Source organism: Erinaceus europaeus, chromosome 10 (assembly GCF_950295315.1).
Source record: "Erinaceus europaeus chromosome 10, mEriEur2.1, whole genome shotgun sequence".
NCBI classification, from domain to species: Eukaryota; Metazoa; Chordata; class Mammalia; order Eulipotyphla; family Erinaceidae; genus Erinaceus; species Erinaceus europaeus.
In genome coordinates, this window is record NC_080171.1 from 25388355 (window position 1) to 25408231 (window position 19877).

General features: G+C 41.7%; 1 protein-coding gene across 1 annotated transcript in view; it reads right to left on the reverse strand.

The window, feature by feature from the left end:
• The window catches only part of CDC37L1 (cell division cycle 37 like 1, HSP90 cochaperone), a 39703-nt gene that overhangs the window by 17847 nt on the left and 1979 nt on the right, over positions 1-19877 (reverse strand). The window contains exons 2-3 of the mRNA XM_007521416.2: positions 15898-16179; positions 8828-8921 (exon numbers count right to left, since the gene is read on the reverse strand). Coding sequence (XP_007521478.1) covers positions 8828-8921; positions 15898-16179 — 376 coding nt within the window. The remainder of the gene's footprint in view (positions 1-8827; positions 8922-15897; positions 16180-19877) is intronic.

Below are 19877 nucleotides of genomic sequence, written 5' to 3' on the forward strand. Positions count from 1 at the left end.
CGGTTCGAGGCCCCGGCTCCCCACCTGCAGGGGAATCGCTTCACAGGCGGTGAAGCAGGTCTGCAGGTGTCTATCTTTCTCTCCCCTTCTCTGTCTTCCCCTCCTCTCTCCATTTCTCTCTGTCCTATCCAACAACGAATAGCGTCAACAAGGGCAATAATAATAACCACGAGGCTACAACAACAAAGGCAACGAAAGGGGGAAAAAATGGCCTCCAGGAGCGGTGGATTCATGGTGCAGGCACCGAGCCCAGCAATAACCCTGGAGGAAGAAGAAGAAAAAAAAAACAAACTGTCAGACTATCACTAAAACAGCTCTGATGATCACAAAACAGTGATGTCAGTGGTGCAAAAACTCTAACCTGTTATGTGAAATTTTAAAGGTGTACTTTGTTTCTGCACTGGTATTTCATGTTTACAAAACACAAATTAATAATTAAGTTAATAAATGCACATTAGGAGAAGAAATAAGAATTCAATACCTTACAATATTCTGTGAAGAGTGTACTATTTATCATTAGATGTCAAGTCTTTCTAATAGTAAGGGTATAAACAACATAAGACAGTTCTCAGCAAGTACAAGAAATTAGAATGCACTTTGCTTTGGTTCTTCTATCTCATAAATAATCTTAAAGAAAAGAAAAAGTACCAAACACAGAGAAGTACTTGTCTGGGGGGCCAGGTCTGGTGGTGCACCTGGTCGAGTGCCTATGTTACAATGTACAAGAATTCAGGTTTGAGCTCCTGGTCCCCACCTGCAGGAGGAAAACTTTGCAAGTGGCAAAGCGGTGCTGCAGGTGCCTGTTTCTCTTCCTCTCTCTCCCCCTTCCCTCTCAATTTCTGACTTCCTCTAGCCAATAAATAAAGATTTTTAAAAAATTTAATTAAAAAAAAAAAGTACTAGTCTGGAGCCCTTCAAACCCCTCACGTTGCTGCTGGGATGTTGCTCAGCTGGTAGACTACAGGATTTGCATGTGTGAAGTCCCAGTTTTGATTCCAGTCAAAGTAGAGAGGCATTCTGATGTGGTCCAGGAGGTGGCACAGTGGCTAAAGCACTGGATTCTCAAGCATGAGGTCCTGAGTTCAAATCCCAGCAGCACATGGACCAGAATAATGTCTGATTCTTACTCTCCCACCTCCTATCTTTCTCATTAATAAAATCTTTAAAAAAGAAGGGCAACAAAAGGGAATAAATAAATAAATATTAAAAAGAAGAAAGGAAGGAAGAAAGACAGAAAAGGAAAGAAACGGGGGGGCATTCTGGATTCTCTCTCATTAAAAAATAAGTGAACTTTAAAAACAAACAGGGAGTTGGATGGCATGAAGCGCAAGGACTGGCATCAGGATCCCACTTCGAGCCCCCGGCTCCCCACCTGCAGGGGTCGCTTCACAGGCGGTGAAGCAGGTCTGCAGGTGTCTGTCTTTCTCTCCCCCGCTCTGTCTTCCCCTCCTCTCTCCATTTCTCTCTGTCCTATCTAACAACAACAATAATAACTACAACAATAAAAAACGGGCAACAAAAGGGAAAATAGATATTTTTTTTAATTAAAAAAGAAAGAAAGAAACCTTTCTAAGCAGCCCAGGAGGTGGCACAGTGGATAAAGTGTTGGACTCAAGCATGAGGTCCAACAAATTTAATCCCTAAAATCACATGCCCCGAGTGAATGCTTTGGTCCTCTTTCCCTCTCTTATAAATTAAATAGGCAAATATTTCTTAAAATCCTCTTCCCTGTACCAGGATCATGCTTTCCAAGAGTCTGGAATGCAATTTAAATTTGGAAAAGCCTCTAGCCAAACTTTTGATTACAGCTGCTATTCAGATGGGTACTCCAAAGGGATATATCAGTACAGTGATTACTCTGGCAAATGTTGTATTCCCTTTACCACCAGAAAGGTTTGCTTCTACCCAACAGGAACAGCATTAACTATCACTATCTTCCTTAAGGTTTCTATCAGCTCTATGCCCTAATTCAGTTGGCACAAATGTTGATTTTTCTCATCATCCCACATGACTGCAAGCTGATTTACTTCACAGTGATGGACCCTGGTGAGCAGGAGGAAGCTGGTTATCTCAGATGTCTAGATAAGATACACAAATGGCAGAGAAAGTGGGAAAGAAAACACAGGAAAATTTGGGAGCCTACTACCTTAGCAACATTTCTGGGGATCCAATGGGCTGCAGCAAGTAGGATATCTCCTCCAAAGTGAAAAGTCATTATGCATTTCCACTAAGAAACAGGCACAATGTGAATCTGGGAGTGGCTATCAGGTCGGGTTGGCTTTGAAGACAGTAAGGCTCTGGTTAGTATTACAGGATGAGACACTGGAAGGCTACAACATGCAATCGTAAACAACTCTTATTTTTATCACTGGTGGCAGCCAAAACAATCTTTCTCCCTTCAACTATCTCATTATTTAGTACAATAGCTTTACACTAAGAAACCATGGTGGCAGACTTGAAGTTATGCAGAGATTCAATAGCACGGGGATGTCCCCATTAAGGCGATGCCGGTAGTGACACTGAATATCTAGTTTTCCAGGAGCAGATTACTATGCCTCCATCAAGCACCATGTTCTGGAGCAATCAGTCAGCCATCAAACAAGTTGATGAACTTGTTTCCATTTCCTTTGGGAAGAACAAGTAGTTTCTTACTTGAACAAGCTCATGTGAGATCTGGTATTGACTTCCTTCCTTGCCATGATCCTACCAGTAACACATATGATCTCACTAAATGAGTTATTTCCCATATCACATATGTCTTGACCCAGAAATCCTTTTATAGAAAAAGGGGAGGGGGAAAAAAAGGCTCAAGGGATCCACTGGTCTTACACACATCATTATCTAGAAGCAGCACATTTTAGAAAACACACACACACACACACACACACACACACACACAGGAGACAGAGAGCGAGAGAGAGAGAGAGAGAGAGAGAGAGAGAGAGAGAGCGCGCACCAGGTGGGTTACAATATCATATAAGGTTGAGACACTTCCCCACCCAAGACTGTTCCTGACAAACTCATTTATTTTACACAAGAATGAGGGCACTGTTTCAGATCTGTAAGTTTTCCACGGCTCCAAAATAACTGCCCCTCGAATGCCAACTGGTGGCATCTTGAGGGCTACTGTTCTACCAGAGGCAGCCATGCCCTGATCACCAGAGCAAGCAGTATGTGCCCAGGGAGGTGGCAGACACTTGCACAGGTGAGTCCCAAATGCCATAGTGATAACCTGGTTCTCTTCGTAAATAACATAAATATTTCAAAAAAGATAAAGAGCACTAGTATATGATGCTTTTTCAAGCAGCAAAATACAGGTCTAGAAATAACAGACTGCAGGTGTGAGTGCCAACTTACAGCATACAGCTGAGACTCACTGACAATATTTTTGCATTAAAAACATTGATATGAGAGAGGGAGAGGAAAAGAATGGGGTGGGGGTAGATAGCATAATGATTATGCAGAGACTTTCATGCCTGAAGCTCCAGGTTCAATCCCCTGCACCACCATAAACCAGTGTTCTGGTAAAGAGAGAAAGAGAGAGAGAGAGAGAGAGATGGGGGGCGCATGCGTGTGTGAGCACACACCAGAGCATCACTGGCATTTGCAGTGCTGAGGATCAAACTCATTATTTTATCCACTGAGCCACCACTTGCTGGGTCATAATTTCTACTTTTCCTCCTTATGAAATCAGGTTTCTTCTCATTTCAAGATTTTAAACCTAGGGGCCAGGTGGTGGTACACCTAGTTAAATGTACACATTACAGTGCTCAAGGACCCTGGTTCAAGCCCCTGGTCCCCACCTGCAGGAGGAAACTTTACGAGTGGTGAAGCAGGGCTGCAGGTGTCTGTCTCTCTCCCTCTCCCTACTCAATTTCTCTCTACCTATCCAATAATAAATAAATAAATAAATAAATAAGTGTTGTAGTAAGTAAGTAAAATATTTGGGGCCCGGGTGGTAGTGCACCTGGTTGAGCACACATGTTACAATGTGTAAGGACCCAGGTTCAAGCCTCTGGTCCCCACCTACTGGGGGAAAGCTTTACAAGTGGTGAAGCAGTCTCTCTCCCTCTCTATCACCTCTTTCCCCCCCCACCCCGTTTTTTGTTTTTTGTTTTTTTTTTTACCTCTTCCCTTTTGACTTCTGGCTGTCTCCATCCAATAAATAAATGTAATTAAAAAAAAAAAAAAGATTTTAAATCTAGCCAATAGAAGACTGCTTATCTTTTTTTCTACTATGAACAATACCAAATGATAATATGTGTAAAAGCAAATTTCATTTTTTTATGCAATTGTATTTAATCTTAAGTTAAAGCATGCAACTTATTTTCTTTCTTTTTCCTAATACCACCAGAGTTACTGCTGGGGCTTAGTGCCTGCATGAGGAATCCATCATTCTGGATGGGCTTTTTTTGTTGTTGTTGTTCTTTCTTGATATAATAGAGAGAAACTGAGAAGGGAGTGGACAGAAAGGGAGAGAGACAGAAGACACCTGCAGTACTTCCTTCACTGCCCATGAAGCTTCCCTCCTGCAGGTGGGAAATAGGAGCTCAAACCCAGGTTCTTAAGCATGGTAACATGTGTGCTTACCCAAGCTGCTCCACCAACCAGCCCTCTCTTAATTTTTCATTTTATTATTATTATTTTTTAGATAGAGAGGGAAAGATAATGAAAGAGATCATATAACTGAAGCTTCCTTCAATGTAGGAGGCTTTGGGCCTGAGCCTGGATCGCACATTATCCAAATGAACTATGTCACCAGCCCCACTTCCTTTTATTTTAATTTAAAAAGAAAAAGCATGCAGTGAGGAAGGAAAATCAGCAATAGAGTGCAAACTTGCACACCTGAGGTTCCAGTTTAATCCCTGGCACTGCATTTGCTAGGATTCAAGTCTGGCCTCACTCAACATTTCTCTCTCATGAAGAAAGTCTTTTTTTTTTTTTTTTTTTTTTGCCTCCAGGGTCATTGCTGGGGCTCAGTGTCAACAGTAAGAATCCACTGCACCTGGCAGTCATTTTTTTCTGTTTTTTTATTATTTATTTTTTTATTGGACAGGACACAGAGAAACTTGGTGGAGGGGGGGAGATTGAGAGGGAGAAAGATAAGACACCTGCAGGCAGCTTCACCGCTTGTGAAGCTCCCCCCTTGTAGGTGGGGATCCGGGACCTAGAACCTGAATCTTTGTGCTGGTCCTTGCACTTTGTACTACGTATGCATAATCCAGTGTTCAGCCCCGAAACAATCTTTTTTTCTACGGAATGAGAAGACAGATACCTTATGAAGAGCCACATAAATAGGGGGGAAATCTACAGTATGTAATCTTGACATATAATAGAAGAATTAATGAAAATTTAAGTATTTTGAAAGAAAAAAGACTAATCTGAACTTTTTTCAAAATGCCATTTGAAAAACGTATTAATTAATATATTAAAACAGAAACTCTGTTTAGGGAGGCCTAGTGGTACCATACCCAGCTGAGTGCATACACTGCCACGTGCAAGAACCCAGTTTCAAGCCCTGCTCTCCACCTGTTTTGGGGAGGCTTTATGAGCAGTGAAGTAAGTCTATGGGTATCTCTTTTTCTCTCGCCCCACCTCCAATTTCTCTATGTCCTATGCAATATATAAAAAAAGAAGGAAAGAAAGGAAAGGAGAGAGGGAGCAAGGAAGGGAAGGAGAAAAATGACTGCCAAGAATGAAGGATTCGTACTGAGCCACACTAATAACCCTGATGGTAATTAAAAAAAAAAAATAGTTTTAGGGATGAGCTGGTAACTCACTTAAAAGAGGATGCAGCTGGGGGCCGGGCTGTAGCTCAGTGGGTTAAATGCAGGTGGTGCAAAGCACAAGGACCCGCATAAGGATCCTGGTTCCCCACCTGCAGGGGAGTTGCTTCACAATCGGTGAAGCAGGTCTGCAGGTGTCTATCTTTCTCTCCCCGTGTCTCCCTCCTCTCTCCATTTCTTTCCGTCCTGTCCAACAACGACAACATCAATAGCTACAACAATAAAACAAGGGCAACAAAAGGGGATAAATAAATAAAACATTTATTTAAAAAAAGAGAGAATAGAGAGAATGCAGCTTATAGGCTGGGGAGATAGCACAGTGGTTTACAAACAGACCTTTATGCCTCAGGCTCAAGTGGTCCTAGGTTGTATCATAAACCAGAGCTAAACAGTGCTCTGATTAAAAAAAAAAAAAAAAAGGGAGGGGGAAGAGAGAGAAGGGAGGGAAACACAGATGCACTTTACTATGTAAGAAGCACCAGATGGGAAGTTGGGAGGTAGCAGAGTGGGTTAATCGCACGTGGTGTGAAGCGCAAGGACGGGCATAAGTATCCTGGTTTGAGCCCCAGGCTTCCCACCTGCAGGGGAGTCACTTCACAGGCGGTGAAGCAGGTCTGGAGGTGTCTGTCTTTCTCTCTCCCTGTCTTCACCTCCTCTCTCCATTTCTCTCTGTCCTATCTAACAATGACGACATCAGTAACAACAATAACAATAAAACAAGGACAACAAAAGGGAAAATAAATAAAATTAGATAAAAAAAAAAAGTTAATATTTTCCTTAAAACCATCATTGTAAAAAAAAAAAAAAAAAAAAAGAAGCACTAGATGAGAGCGCCATGGATAGCTCTAGGGGAGCTCCAGGGATGGTGAAGTGATGCTGGTATCTCCTCTGTCTCTCCCCAGCCCTCTCTCTCAGTAAAAGCAATGCAAGAGAAAGGCACTCTATTACTGTGCATGCAACAAGGTCCTGAATTCACTCCTTGATGCTACATAAAATATAAATAAAAACTTCACAAAGGAGGTGGCATAGGGGATAAAATGTTGGACTTACATGCATGAGTCCCAAGTTCAATCCCCATCACTGAGTGTGCCAGAGGGATGCTCTAGTTCGGGCTCTCTTCCATTATAATCATAATCATAATCACAATAATAATCCTCTAGGGTTATCTCTGGGGCTGAGTGTTGGCACTACACAGCCACAGCTCCTGGAAGCTGTTTTTTTCTCTTTTTTACCCTCCACGGTTATCACTTGGGCTCGGTGCCTACACTACAAATCCGCTGCTCCCGGAGGCCATTTTTTCCATTTTTGTTGCCCTTGTTGCCGTTATTGTTATTGCTGTTGTTGTTGCATAGGACAGAGAGGAGGGGAAGACAGAGAGGGGAAGAGAAAGATAGACACCTGCAGACCTGCTTCACTGCCTGTGAAGCGACTCCCCTGCAGGTGGGGAGCTGGGGGTTCTGTGATCCATAGACGGGTCCTTGCGCTTCGCACACCATGTGCACTAACCCGCTGTGCTACCGCCCAGCCCCTTTCCCTTTTTTTTCCCTCCTCATTTTATTTTACAGGACAGAGAGGAACTGAGAGGGAAGGAGAGACAGAAAGGGAGAAAGAAGAGACACCTGCAGTGAAGTGTCGCTGCTACAGATGGGGAGTAGCTCTCAAACCCAGTTCCTCACATCGTACTATGTGCACTTGACCAGTGCACCACTGCTCGCCCATTATTTTATGTTACAGTACAAATAAAGCTAAAACATAGTATAAAATGAAAAAAACTTGAATTTACAGACCATATTGCTTGACATTTATGTAAACTTAACTCCGAACAATTCCCAGTAGCATTTTTACCCGAGGAGTGTGGCTGCTGTCCCCACTGCTTTGCCTCCCTTATCTACATGGAAAACTCCGTGTTCCTCACAATCTAGTTCAGATGTCACCCCCACGCCTCCATCCCACTCCCTGAAGCATTCACTACAGCAACTTGCATTCTACCATTTTTTCCCAAGAGAAAAAACAATTTTTTAGGTGTTTTTTTTTTTGCCTCCAAGGCCATCACCCGGGCTCAGTGCCAGAATTATGAATCCACTGCTCCCGGAGTTTTGTTGCCCTTGCTGCAGTTGTTACTGTTAGTGTTGTTATAGCTGTTGTTGTTGGATAGGACAGAGAAATCAAGAGAGGAGGGGAAGAGAATCAAGAGAGGAGGAAAGATAGACCACCTGCAGACCTGCTTCACCGTTTGTGAGGCGACCCCCGTGCAGTTGGGAGCTGGGGGCTCGAACTGGGTTCCTTATGCTGGTCCTTGCACTTTGTGCCATGTGCACTTAACCCTCTGCACTATTACTCAGCCCCCTTAGTTCTTTTTTATACACAGTTCTACTGCCACATTTATATGAATAACAGTTCAAGGATCTACATGAACTATATAGTAACATACCCAGAACCTGGAAAAAATGTTAATCTTATAACCAGTAAGACACCACAGAAGCAAACAGAGAGAAAAAAAAACGGGAGTTGGGTTAAGCACAAGGACCGGCTTAAGGATCCCGGTTCGAGCCCCCAGCTCCCCACTTGCAGGGGAGTCGCTTCACAGGCGGTGAAGCAGGTCTGCAGGTGTCTGTCTTTCTCTCCCCCTCTCTGTCTTCCCCTCCTCTCTCCATTTCTCTCTGTCCTATCCAATAACGATGACATCAACAACAATAATAACTACAACAATAAAACAAGGGCAACAAAAGGGAATAAATTTTTTTAAAAAAAAAAAAGACAAAGAATAACTGGGAAATAAAAAGAATGTGAGGTAAACAAAGACTAGGTAGTTTCATGTAACAACAGACTGCACTGTTTTCTTGCTTTGGCGTACTCTTGCCAATCTGTTTTATTTATAACAAAAAATAGTCTAAACCAAGAACTATACAACTGTGTCATAGTAGTTCCACAACTAGAGCTTGTTGCTTCAGTTCAGTGTACAGTTTTTAAACTCGCCTTCTGCACATGTGCTTATGCTACAGAATACTTGTAAAGGAATGAAATTCAAGAACTAAACTTACCAAAATGTCTGATTTTTTGTTCATATTTCTGCATAAATGATTCTGACTTATCTTCATCTTCTGTTTCATTTCGTTTATCTTGATTAATAAAACTCTAAGAACAAAATTTTAAGTTAAAGTCAGATTTCATATCCTAATTAAATGCTTTTTCTCAAATTCTAAATGCTTTAAACCCTATAAACTCTACTGAGGAGGAATAACATACTAATACTATATATTAAGTTCATCTGTTAGACTCTATTACAAGTTAAAATTTTCTTACACTAGGGTTCCACTAGATTTGTTTACAATGATATATGTATGGAAAATTACAGCATTATTTTAACAATCATACAGAAAAACAAATAAAGTTAGAAATTCAAAGAACAAAAAGAATAAAGTATACTTATTATAAAATTCTTTGATAAGACATAAACCTAAAACGAACCTCTGTTGTAAGTCTTTCTTAAGAGAGGTTAGTTTGATTCTGAAGTACAAATTTCTATTAAGGAAGTGCTTATTTTCACTTAGGTTAAATTCGTAAAAACAGACCACAATGAAGTTTTTATCTAGACAGAAAAACTGGCAGAACAGTTTCTCAGAACATTCTGTGATCACATTTAAACCTTAAGTCATCACTGCCAAAAATGAAAATTGTAAACTCAATTTCAGCCAGTTTACAATCAGGAACTACACAACAGTTTATACATTTCAAAATAAAAACATTTTTTTTCTTTTATACGTTCTGTTATCTAGACCAGCACTGTCCAATAGAAATATAACCCACGTCACAAGTGTAATTTTAAGGTTTTCTCTTAGCCACATTAAGATGCAAAAAACAAAAACAGATGAAGTTAAGCACATTTGTATTTAACCCAGCATATTCAGCATATTATCATTTCAATACGTAATCAATACAAAAAGTATTCATGAAATATGTCACTTTTTTGGCACTAAGTCATTGGAATCTGGTGTGTAATTTACACTTACAGAACATCTCAATTCGGACTAGCCACATTTCAAGCGTTCAATAACACATGTGGCTAGTGGCTATCGAGTTGGACAGCGCAGATCTAGACCAGTCCTCTCAAGTCTCAAGCTCCCAGACAAAATCAATGTACGATTTTTGAGCAAATGACTGGAACATAAAGATAGTCCTAATTAATTTGTGGTAAAATGTAGGCTATGTTAGAACCTAAGTTAAAAAAAAAAAAAAACACAGAAACAAGTGAAAATATTTCTTTGTGACCAACCATATCAAGAGATACTAATTTATAAAACATTGAAACACTGCTTTAACCATTTTTCTTCCTGAAAAAAGAAAATTATTTTAAACAGCTTTGGGAACATAAATGCAAACCAGAAATAAAATATCACTTAAGATGACACACTATTTAGAAGATATGCAGACACAGCGAATCATCCAGAAAGAGAATGACAATGTGACCTGGGAGATACGCAGCGGATAAAGGGTTGGACTCCGGCCCACATTCAAGCCCTGGCACTGAGTATGCCAGAGTAATGCTCTAGTAAGCTCTCTCTTCACTCGTGCAATAAATACATCCTTTAAAAAATAATAATAATGCTATGAGGGGATATATATATCTATGTATCTATATCTATATATATATAGTTTTGTGTGTGTGTGTGTGTGTATGTGTGTGTGTGTGTGTGTTTTTACCAGAGCACTGCTTAGCTCTGGCTTAAGGTAGTACTGGGGATTGAACCTTGGACTTTAAAGCCTCAGGCATGAGTCTTTTTCATAGCCAGTATGCTATCTCCTTAGTCCACAAGATAATACATGTAAATATACTGGTATAGGCACAGAAAGTCTACAAAGATAGGACTCACTGTAACAGTGGCTATCTCTGGGATATGGAACGGAAGTAAAGGAAACCTTTCAATTTTATTTTATTTTTGTTTACTTCTTCACAGTAAGTATATTGTAATTTTTCACAACTAAAGAATAAACTAGGGGAGTTGGGTGGTAGCACAGCAGGTTAAGCGCACGTGGCACAAAGCACAAGGATCGGTTAGGATCCGGTTCAAGCCTCTGGCTCCCCACCTACAGGGGAGTCACCCCACAGGCAGTGAAGCAGGTCTGCAGGTGTCTCTTTGTCTCTCTTCCTCTCTATCTCCCCCTTCTCTCTCAATTTCTGTCTCTATCCAATAACAAATAAATACATTTAAAAAATAAAATAAAATAAAGAATAAATTATACAGTCCAGGAGGTAGTACAGTGGATAAAGCGCTGAACTCCTAAGCATGAGGTCCCAAGTTCAATCCCCGGCAGCACATGTACCAGAGTGATATCTGGTTCTTTCTCTCTGCCTAACATTCCATGAATAAATAAACCAATAATTAAAAATAAAAATAAAAAAGAATAAAGTGGGAGTCGGGCGGTAGCACAGCTCATGTGGCATGAAGTGCAAAGACTCACAAATGGATTCCGGTTCGAGCCCCTGGGTCCCCACCTGCAGGGAAGTCGCTTCACAGTGAAGCAGGTCTGTAGGTGTCTATCTTTCTCTCTCCCTCTCTGTCTTCCCCTCCTCTCTCCATTTCTCTTTGTCCTACCTATCTAACAACGACGACATCAATAACAACAACAATAACTACAACAACAATACAAAAACAAGGGCAACAAAAGGAAAAAAATAAATATAAATTTTTTTTAAAATAAAGAATAAACTACTAGGGGCTGGGTGGTGGTATACCTGGTAGAGGGCACACATTACAGTGTGCAAGAACCCAGGTTCAAGCCCCCAGTCCCCATCAGTAGGCAGTAAGCTTCACAAGTGGTTAAACAGTGAAGGCAGGTGTGTCTGTGTCTGTCTCTCTCCCTCTCTCCCCCACCCCTCTCTCTCTCACACACACACACATACAGCCCATTTTCTCTCAGTGACTCTCTCTCTTTCTTAAAAAAGAAACAAAGAATAACTACTGACTGGGCAAAAAGCTCCACACAGCTGCACACCTGAGGTTCTGCATTCCAACCTGGCTTATCTCTTTCTGTGTCTTTATGCAAATCTCTTTCATATGTAATAAAAATCTTCAAAAATAAAAGTGTGGGACTGGGGAGATAGCATAATGGTTCTGCAAAAGATTTCCATGTCTGTAGCTCTGAGGTCCCAGGTTCAAGCCCCAGCACTACCAGAAGCCAGAGCTGAACAGTGCTCTGGTCTTCCTCTCCCTATCTGCCTCAGTAACAATCTCTGATTAAAAATAAAATAAAACAGGGAGTCGGGCGGTAGCGCAGTGGGTTAAGCGCAGGTGGCGCAAAGCGCAAGGACCGGCGTAAGGATCCGGGTTCCAGCCCCCGGCTCCCCACCTGCAGGGGAGTCGCTTCACAGGCGGTGAAGCAGGTCTGCAGGTGTCTATCTTTCTCTCCCCTCTCTGTCTTCCCCTCCTCTCTCCATTTCTCTCTGTCCTATCCAATAACAACCACATCAATAACAACAACAATAATAACTACAACAACAATAAAAAAAGACAACAAGGGCAACAAAAGGGAAAATAAATAAATTAAAAATAAAATAAAATAAACCAGTCAAATAAATAAATAAAATTCAAGCCCCCACTTGCAGCAAGGAAGAGTCACAACACAGTGCTATATGTGTCACTCTCTTTTCTAGCTCTTCCCCCTCCCCACTCAATTTCTCTGTCACTAATTAAAAATAAAAATATTTAAAAAAAAATTTTTTTTAAATGTATTGGCAGACAGACTGATGTTAAACATTTACATAGGTAGTGGTCTGGGAGGTGGCGCAGTGGATAAAGCACTGGACTCTCAACCTTGAGGCCCTGAGTGTGATCCCTGGCAGCACATGTACCAGAATATCTGGTTCTTTCTCTCTCTCCTCCTACCTGTCTCATGAATAAATAAATTTTAAAAAACACATTTACACAGGTGTATTGTTTCTGGCTGTAGCAAAACAAGAAGGAAATTAAAAGGACTTATGAGAGCAGTCTTGCCCCCACATAGGGGCACACACAAAAAGGGAGCCAAGCAGTGAAGCAGTGCTGTGGTATCCCTCCCCTCCCTCTCCCTTGCTTTTCACCCTGGAAAAAGGACAAAAGTCTGCTAGAAGAAGTGGAGTTGTGGTCAGAGGTAGATAGTATAATGGTTATGCAAAAAGACTCGTGCTTGAGGCTCCAAAGTCTCAGGCTCAATCCCCTGTACCACCATAAACCAGAGCTGGGTAGTGCTCTGGTAAAAAAAACGAGGGGGGAGGGGAGTCAGGCGATAGCACAGCGGGACCCGCTTTAAGGATCCCAGTTTGAGCCCCTGGCTCCCCACCTGCAGGGGAGTCCCTTCACAAGCGGTGAAGCAGGTCTGCAGGTGTCTGTCTTTCTCTCCCCTCTATCTGTCTTCCCCTCCTCTCTCCATTTCTCTCTGTCCTATCCAACAATGACGACATCAATAACTACAATAAAAACAAGGGCACGCAAAGCACAAGGACCGGCGTAAGGATCCTGGTTCAAGCCCCCGGCTCCCCACCTGCAGAGGAATCGCTTCACAAGCCGTGAAGCAGGTCTGCAGGTGTCTGTCTTTCTCTCCCTGTCTGTCGTCCTCTCCTCTCTCCATTTCTCTTTGTCCTATCCAACAACGACGACACAATAATAATAACTACAATAAAACAAGGGCAACAAAAGGGAATAAATAAATAAATACTTTAAAAAATTTTTTAAAGGAGTTGTATAGGCCCAAAGCCCAAGCCCAGCCTAACAGCCAGGAAAAAAATGCCTATGGCTTAAGATAAAGTGAATGTGGGGAGTCGGGGAGTCAGGTGGTAGGTAGCGCAGCAGCTTAAGCACAAGGACCCGAGTAAGGATCCTGGTTTGTGCCCCCCATTCCCACCAACAATGACATCAATAACAATAACAATAAAACAAGGGCAACAAAAGGGAATAAATCAATAAATAAATATTTTTAAAATATTTTTTTAAAAAAGATAAAGTGAATGTGAACTTAGACAAGAACAAGCTATCCCTGAAGCTTAAGTTAAGCTTATTCCAAACAGAAAGGAGCGTGACTTTACACGTTAGTTGAAAATGACTGAATCTCATTATTTCTTTCTCAGATACAAAAGTCTGGTTAAGAGCACACATTACAGTGGTCCGGGAGGTGGTGCAGTGGCTAAGGCACTAGACTCTCAAGCATGAGGTCCCGAGTTCGATCCCCGGCAGCACATGTACCAGAGTGATGGCTGGTTCTTTCTCTCTCCTCCTGTCTTTCTCATGAATAAATAATTAAAAAAAAAAAAAAAAGAGCACACATTACAGTACACAAGGACCCAGGCTCAAGCTCCTGGTCCCCCACCTGTAGGGAAAAGCTTCATGAGCTTCAGGTGTCTGTCTCTCTCCTTCTCTACCCCCCTCCCCCATCAATTTCTCTCTGTCTCTAATAAAAAGAAAATTATACTAGACAAATGAAAATTAAAACCACACAGATTCCACCTCACATCTGTGATAATGAGCTACGTCAACGAGACGGGAGACAACCAGTGGTTGGTTTAAGGATGTGAAAACAGTATGGAAAGTCCTAAAAAAAAAAAAAAAAGCCACCTGGGAGGTGACAGTGGATAAAGTAAACGTGAGGTGAGGTCCTGAGTTCAATCCCTGGCATTGCATGTGCCAGAGTGGTGATCTGATTTTCTCTCTCCCCCTCTTCCAACCCCATCTCCCCTTTTCTCATTCATAAAATCATAAAAATAGAAATACCATTTGGCATAGCAATACCACTCACAGGTACATATATACAATGAACATGGAATAACACTAATTCAAAAGGACATAAACAATCCTGCTTTCACAGCTGCATTACTTAAAACAATCCAGGTGTGGTCTGGGAGGTAGTGCAGTGGATAAAGGGTTGGACTCTCAACCATGAGGTCCTGAGTTCCATCCCTGGCAGCACAAGTACCAGAGTGATGTCTGGTCCTTTCTCTCCCTATACCTCTCATAAATAAATAAATAAATAAATACTTAAAAGCACCCTAAATGCCCATCGGGAGAAAACTGGATAAAGAAGTCATGGGGTAGGGCCTGGGGGCTGGTGTAGTAGAGAAATCACTGACTTTTTTTAAAATATTTATTTATTCCCTTTTGTTGTCCTTATTGTTGTATTGTTGTGGTTATTATTGTCATTGTTGTTGGATAGGACAGAGAGAAATGGAGAGAGGTGGAAAAGAGAAAGACACCTGCAGACCTGCTTCACCACCTGTTCAGCAACTCCCGTGCAGATGGGGAGCAGGGAGCTCAAACCAGGATCCTATGCCAGTCCTTGCACTTTGCGCCACATGCACTTAACCCTCTGCACTACTGACTCTTAAGCATAAGGGCTTAAGTTTGAGCCAGAGTGTCCCATGTACCACATTCCTTCTCCCCCCACCCCACTTTTGCTTTCCCCTGATGCTGATTCTTTTTAAAAAATTATCTTTATTTATAATCAGAGACAGCCAGAAACTGAAAGGAAGGAGAAGAAAAGGGAGAGGGAGACCAAGACCTCTAGCCCTGCTTTATCACTCATGAAGCTTCCTGCTGCAGGTAGGGGCCGGGGACTTGAACATGGGTCCTTGCGCACGGTAATGTGAGCGCTTAACTTATAGCACTACTTTACCACTTGTGAAGCTTCCTCCCCTGCAAGTGAGGGCTAAGGGGTTTGAACCTGGGTCCTTGCACATGGTAATGCATACATATAACCAGGTGCACCACAGCCCAGCCCCAGCAGATGCTTTTAAGACATTACCTTACTTAGTCTTCATACCCATCCATGGAAGGTTAGAAACATTAGGGGACTTGCCCAGTCACAAAGTCAGCATGTGGCAAACTTGAGATCTGAGGCAGTTTGGTTCCAGAGCCCACATACTTAACATCTAGTGCGCCATGTTGCTGCCTCTTATTTACATTAAGGACTACTCATCCTAGACACTGCTGGGGACAGCCTTTTCAGGAGCTGCCAAAAGTGAAAACCATTTACAGAATGCGGTGCTTTACCACCAAATAGAAACCACAGGTTTGTATTAAAAAAAAAAAAAAAAAAAAACTTCAATTTTTCCTTTCATTATGTATGGTCCAATAAAAGGTCTTACCTTATTAAAAACATCTTTGCTAATGGCATCCGTGTTCCACAGACACATTTTCTCTCTTTGTACTAATGCCTCTTCTTTCTGCCGCCATTCTTCTTCCCGCTGCCTCAGTTCTGATACTGCGGTTTGCGCTTTGGCATGTTCCTGATCCAAGGACTCAGAGTTATGCAGTGCTAAGCTACCGAGTTTCTGCTGAGCTTCAGCGAGATTCCATTTGCACGCTACAGAGCTCTTTACGAACTCTTTTTGCTTTTGGCAAGCCAGTTCAATTCCATGGCTATACATCTGGATGAAAAACAGTATTTGTAAGCTACAAAGAAAGCAACAGGTTTGCTTGCAAAATTAAGTTCAATTTTCCTTTAGTGAAGGCTTTCTTTACAATGTTTTTTGGTACACACCCATCCTGCTTTCTGTGAATGCACTAACAGTTTAATAGTATAGGCTTTGTCTCATCAAAGACTCTAAGTAAGGCTCTTTCTTAACCTATGCCCCTCCCCTGACAACTAACAGCAACAAAGAGTCTGGCAACTACCTTATCCACTGTTGCTTAACATTTGATTTATACTCTTTTATAATGTGAAAACAACAGAGTAGTGAGAACAAAAGCTTAAATCTAGTTCAACGTGCAAAAACCACCACCTGAGTTTTGTTCTGTAAGTTCTTTATTTTTCACAAGAAAGAACATGTTTCTTAGAGACAGTTCATTTAGAAGGGTTTTTCCCAGAGCAGGACTCAGGTTTGAGTCTGGGCCCTCACTGTATATAATGTTGTGGTGCATCTCTCTTCCCTTTTGTTTGTCTCTTTCTATCTGAAGAAGTCACAGCAGAGGGGCCAGGTGGTGGTGCACCTGGTTAAGTGCTCACACTAAAAAGTGCCCAAGGACCCAGGTTCTAGCTCCTGGTCCCTACCTGCAGTAGGAAAGCTTTACAAGTGCTGAAGCAGGGCAGTAAGAGTTTCTGTCTCTCTCTCCCTCTCCCTCCCTCCTTCCCTCCCTCCCTCCATTTCCCCCTTCCTTCTTAATTTCTCTATCCAATAGTAAATAAATAAAATTATTTATTTTAAAAATTATTTATTTATAAAAAAAAGTCACAGGAGTTGGGCAGTAGCGCAGTGCAGTGGGTTATGGGCAGGTGGCACAAAGCCCAAGGACTGGCATAAGGATCCCAGTTCAAGCCCCCAGCTCCTCACCTGCAGGGGGGTCGCTTCACAGCAGTGAAGCAGGTCTGCAGGTGTCTTTCTCTCCCCCCCTCTGTCTTCCCCTCCTCTATTTCTCTCTGTCCTGTCCAACAACAATGATATCAACAACAATAACTACAACAACAATGAAAAACAACAAGGGCAGCAAGAGGGAAGATAAATAAATAAATATAAAAAAAACAGAAACAGAAATCGAAGGGGGGGGGGAGACAGAGACACCTGCAGCCCTGTTTCACTACTTGCAAAGCTTTCTCCCTGCAGATGGAGACTGGGAGCTCGAATTGGGTCTTTGTGCATTAGAATACATGCACTCACTCAACCAGGTGCACCACCACACAGCCCCATAAACTTTATTCTTTTTCTCCACTGCCAGCTGCATCACTGTTTAATTTCACACAGGAATCATATTGATAGAGGCTTTCTTATTTTAACTCACTCTCCCCTCTACTACACTTAGTATCTCTTTTTTTAAAAAAATCCTTTATTCATTCTTAGTGTCTTGAGATAAAGTGCAAACTCTGGGTGGCACGGCATGAAGTGCTGTGGTCTTTACCCAGATTCTAGTTACTATTCTTCAATGTGGCAATTTCTCCCTAAATCCCTATCTATATTTTAGCAATAATCGCGCCTTGGATAAATCTCACTGGCTACGAATCCTACCTATATTTTATATACTGGCACCACTGTGGCACATGAGATGCCAGGGATCTAACTCAGGATTTCATGTTTGAATGTCAACACTCTTAGACTGGACCACATGCCAGGCCACAAACAAAATTGTAAGTCTTTCTTCCTGCCTCCAAGGCTATCACTGGGGCTTCCTAGTGGCATTGTGTTTTTGTTTGTTGTTTACTTTAACCAGAGCACTCCTCAGCTCTGGATGAGGGTTTTGCTGTGAACTGAATGTAGGGCCTCACAGCCTTAGGAATGAAGTCTTTTGCACAACCATTATGCTGTCTCCCCAGCCCTATTATTTTATTTTTATACAATTTATTTTTTATTTATGTTTATTTATTGGATAAAGACAGCTAGAAATTGAGAGGGAAGGAAGTGATAAGAGAAAAAAAGACACCTGCAGCACTGCTTCACCATTTCCAAAGCTTTCCCCCAGCGGGGGGGGGGGGGGGACACGCTACAATACATGAGCGCTACCAGGTGCACCACCACCCGGCCAGTTTTGTTTTCTTTTTTAAAAAAAAAATTTTAATTACCTTTATTGATTTACTGCATAGAGACAGGTAGAAATCAAGAGGGAAGGGGTGATAGGGACGGAGAGAGACAGAAAGATACCTGCAGCCCTGCTTCAACACTTGTGAAGCTTTCCCCCTGTAGGTAGGAACCAGGGGATGGAACCTGGGTCCTTGCACATTGTAACTTGTGTGCTTAACCAGGTGCACCACCACCTGCACCACCTGGTCTGTTTTGTTTTCTTAATAGCGAAAGACAAGCAAGATAGAGAAGGAGAGACACCTGCAGCAGTACTCCACCACTGATGAAAGCTGGGAGGTGGCACTATGGCTAAAGGACTCCATGTGTAAACACAGGGTCCCCACTTCAATCCCCAGCATCACGAGTGCCAGGGTGATGCTCTGGCTCTCTCTCTCAACAATAAATGAATATACACTTAAATATGAATTAAGTGAATGCAACATATATATTAAATATATATGTTAATATATTTAAATAAACAAATAATGGCCAAAAAAATAGCTCACTTGGATAGTGTGCTACTTTGTCATGTTCACAACCCAGGTTTGAGTCCAGCCCCATCAAATTAAAGGAAACTTCAGTGCTGTGGTTGCTTCTCTTGTCTATCTTAAACAGACACATTCTCAAACTGTCTCAAACAGGATCAACAAATTCCTAATTGACTTTAAGTGGATCTCACCACTATACATCACATGGCGTTAAGAAGTCTACATTCTGAGACAGGGAGACAACATTAACAGTTCTGCAAAAGGCTTTCATGCCTGAGGCTCCGAAGTCCCAGGTTCAATCCCCTGCTCCACCATCAGCCAGAGCTGAGCAGAGCTCTTGTTAAAAAACAAAAACAAAACAAAACAAAACAAAAAACAACCTCTAGATTCTCCACATTTGGTGAAATAAAGCCAATACTTCATTTTTTAAAATTCTGAGATAGTTATATTCCACTCCATACTCTTAAGTCATAAAATGAGTAAGACAAATAAGAAGACTGGTATAGACACCTCAACTAATTTAAGATTAGTAACCACTTTGCAAATTTTACCATCATTCAAAGGTAGCTTCAGTCAAATACAACTTTGTCACACAAGACTAAACTAGGAAGTAAGTTCTAGTTTTACTACTTTGGAAAAAACGAGGTCTATGGTCTGTCTTTTCTTTTTTTCTTTTTATTAGTTATTGGGTAGAGACAGAAAGAAATTGAGAAGTGAGGGGGAGAAAGAGAGGGAAAGAGACAGAGACACCTGTAACCTTGCTTTACCACTCAGGAAGCTTTCCCCTTGCAGGCGGAGACCAGGGGCTTGAACATGGGTCCTTGCACACTGTAATGTGTGTGCTTAACCAGGTGTGCCAATTCCTACCCCCTATGGTCTTTCAATAAAGGCAATGTAAGGGGGGGAAAATCCTTTCAGCTAACTGAACTTGTAATTTCAAGCCCACAAAATTAATATTTACGAAGATCAATTTATGTTTCATTTATGATTCAGCCACAATGCACTGAAATTCTTGAAACCTTTCTATTCTCACCACAGAAATTCAAAAATGAGGGTGGCAGCTGCTGTTCACTCTCCCTCCTCTTCCCA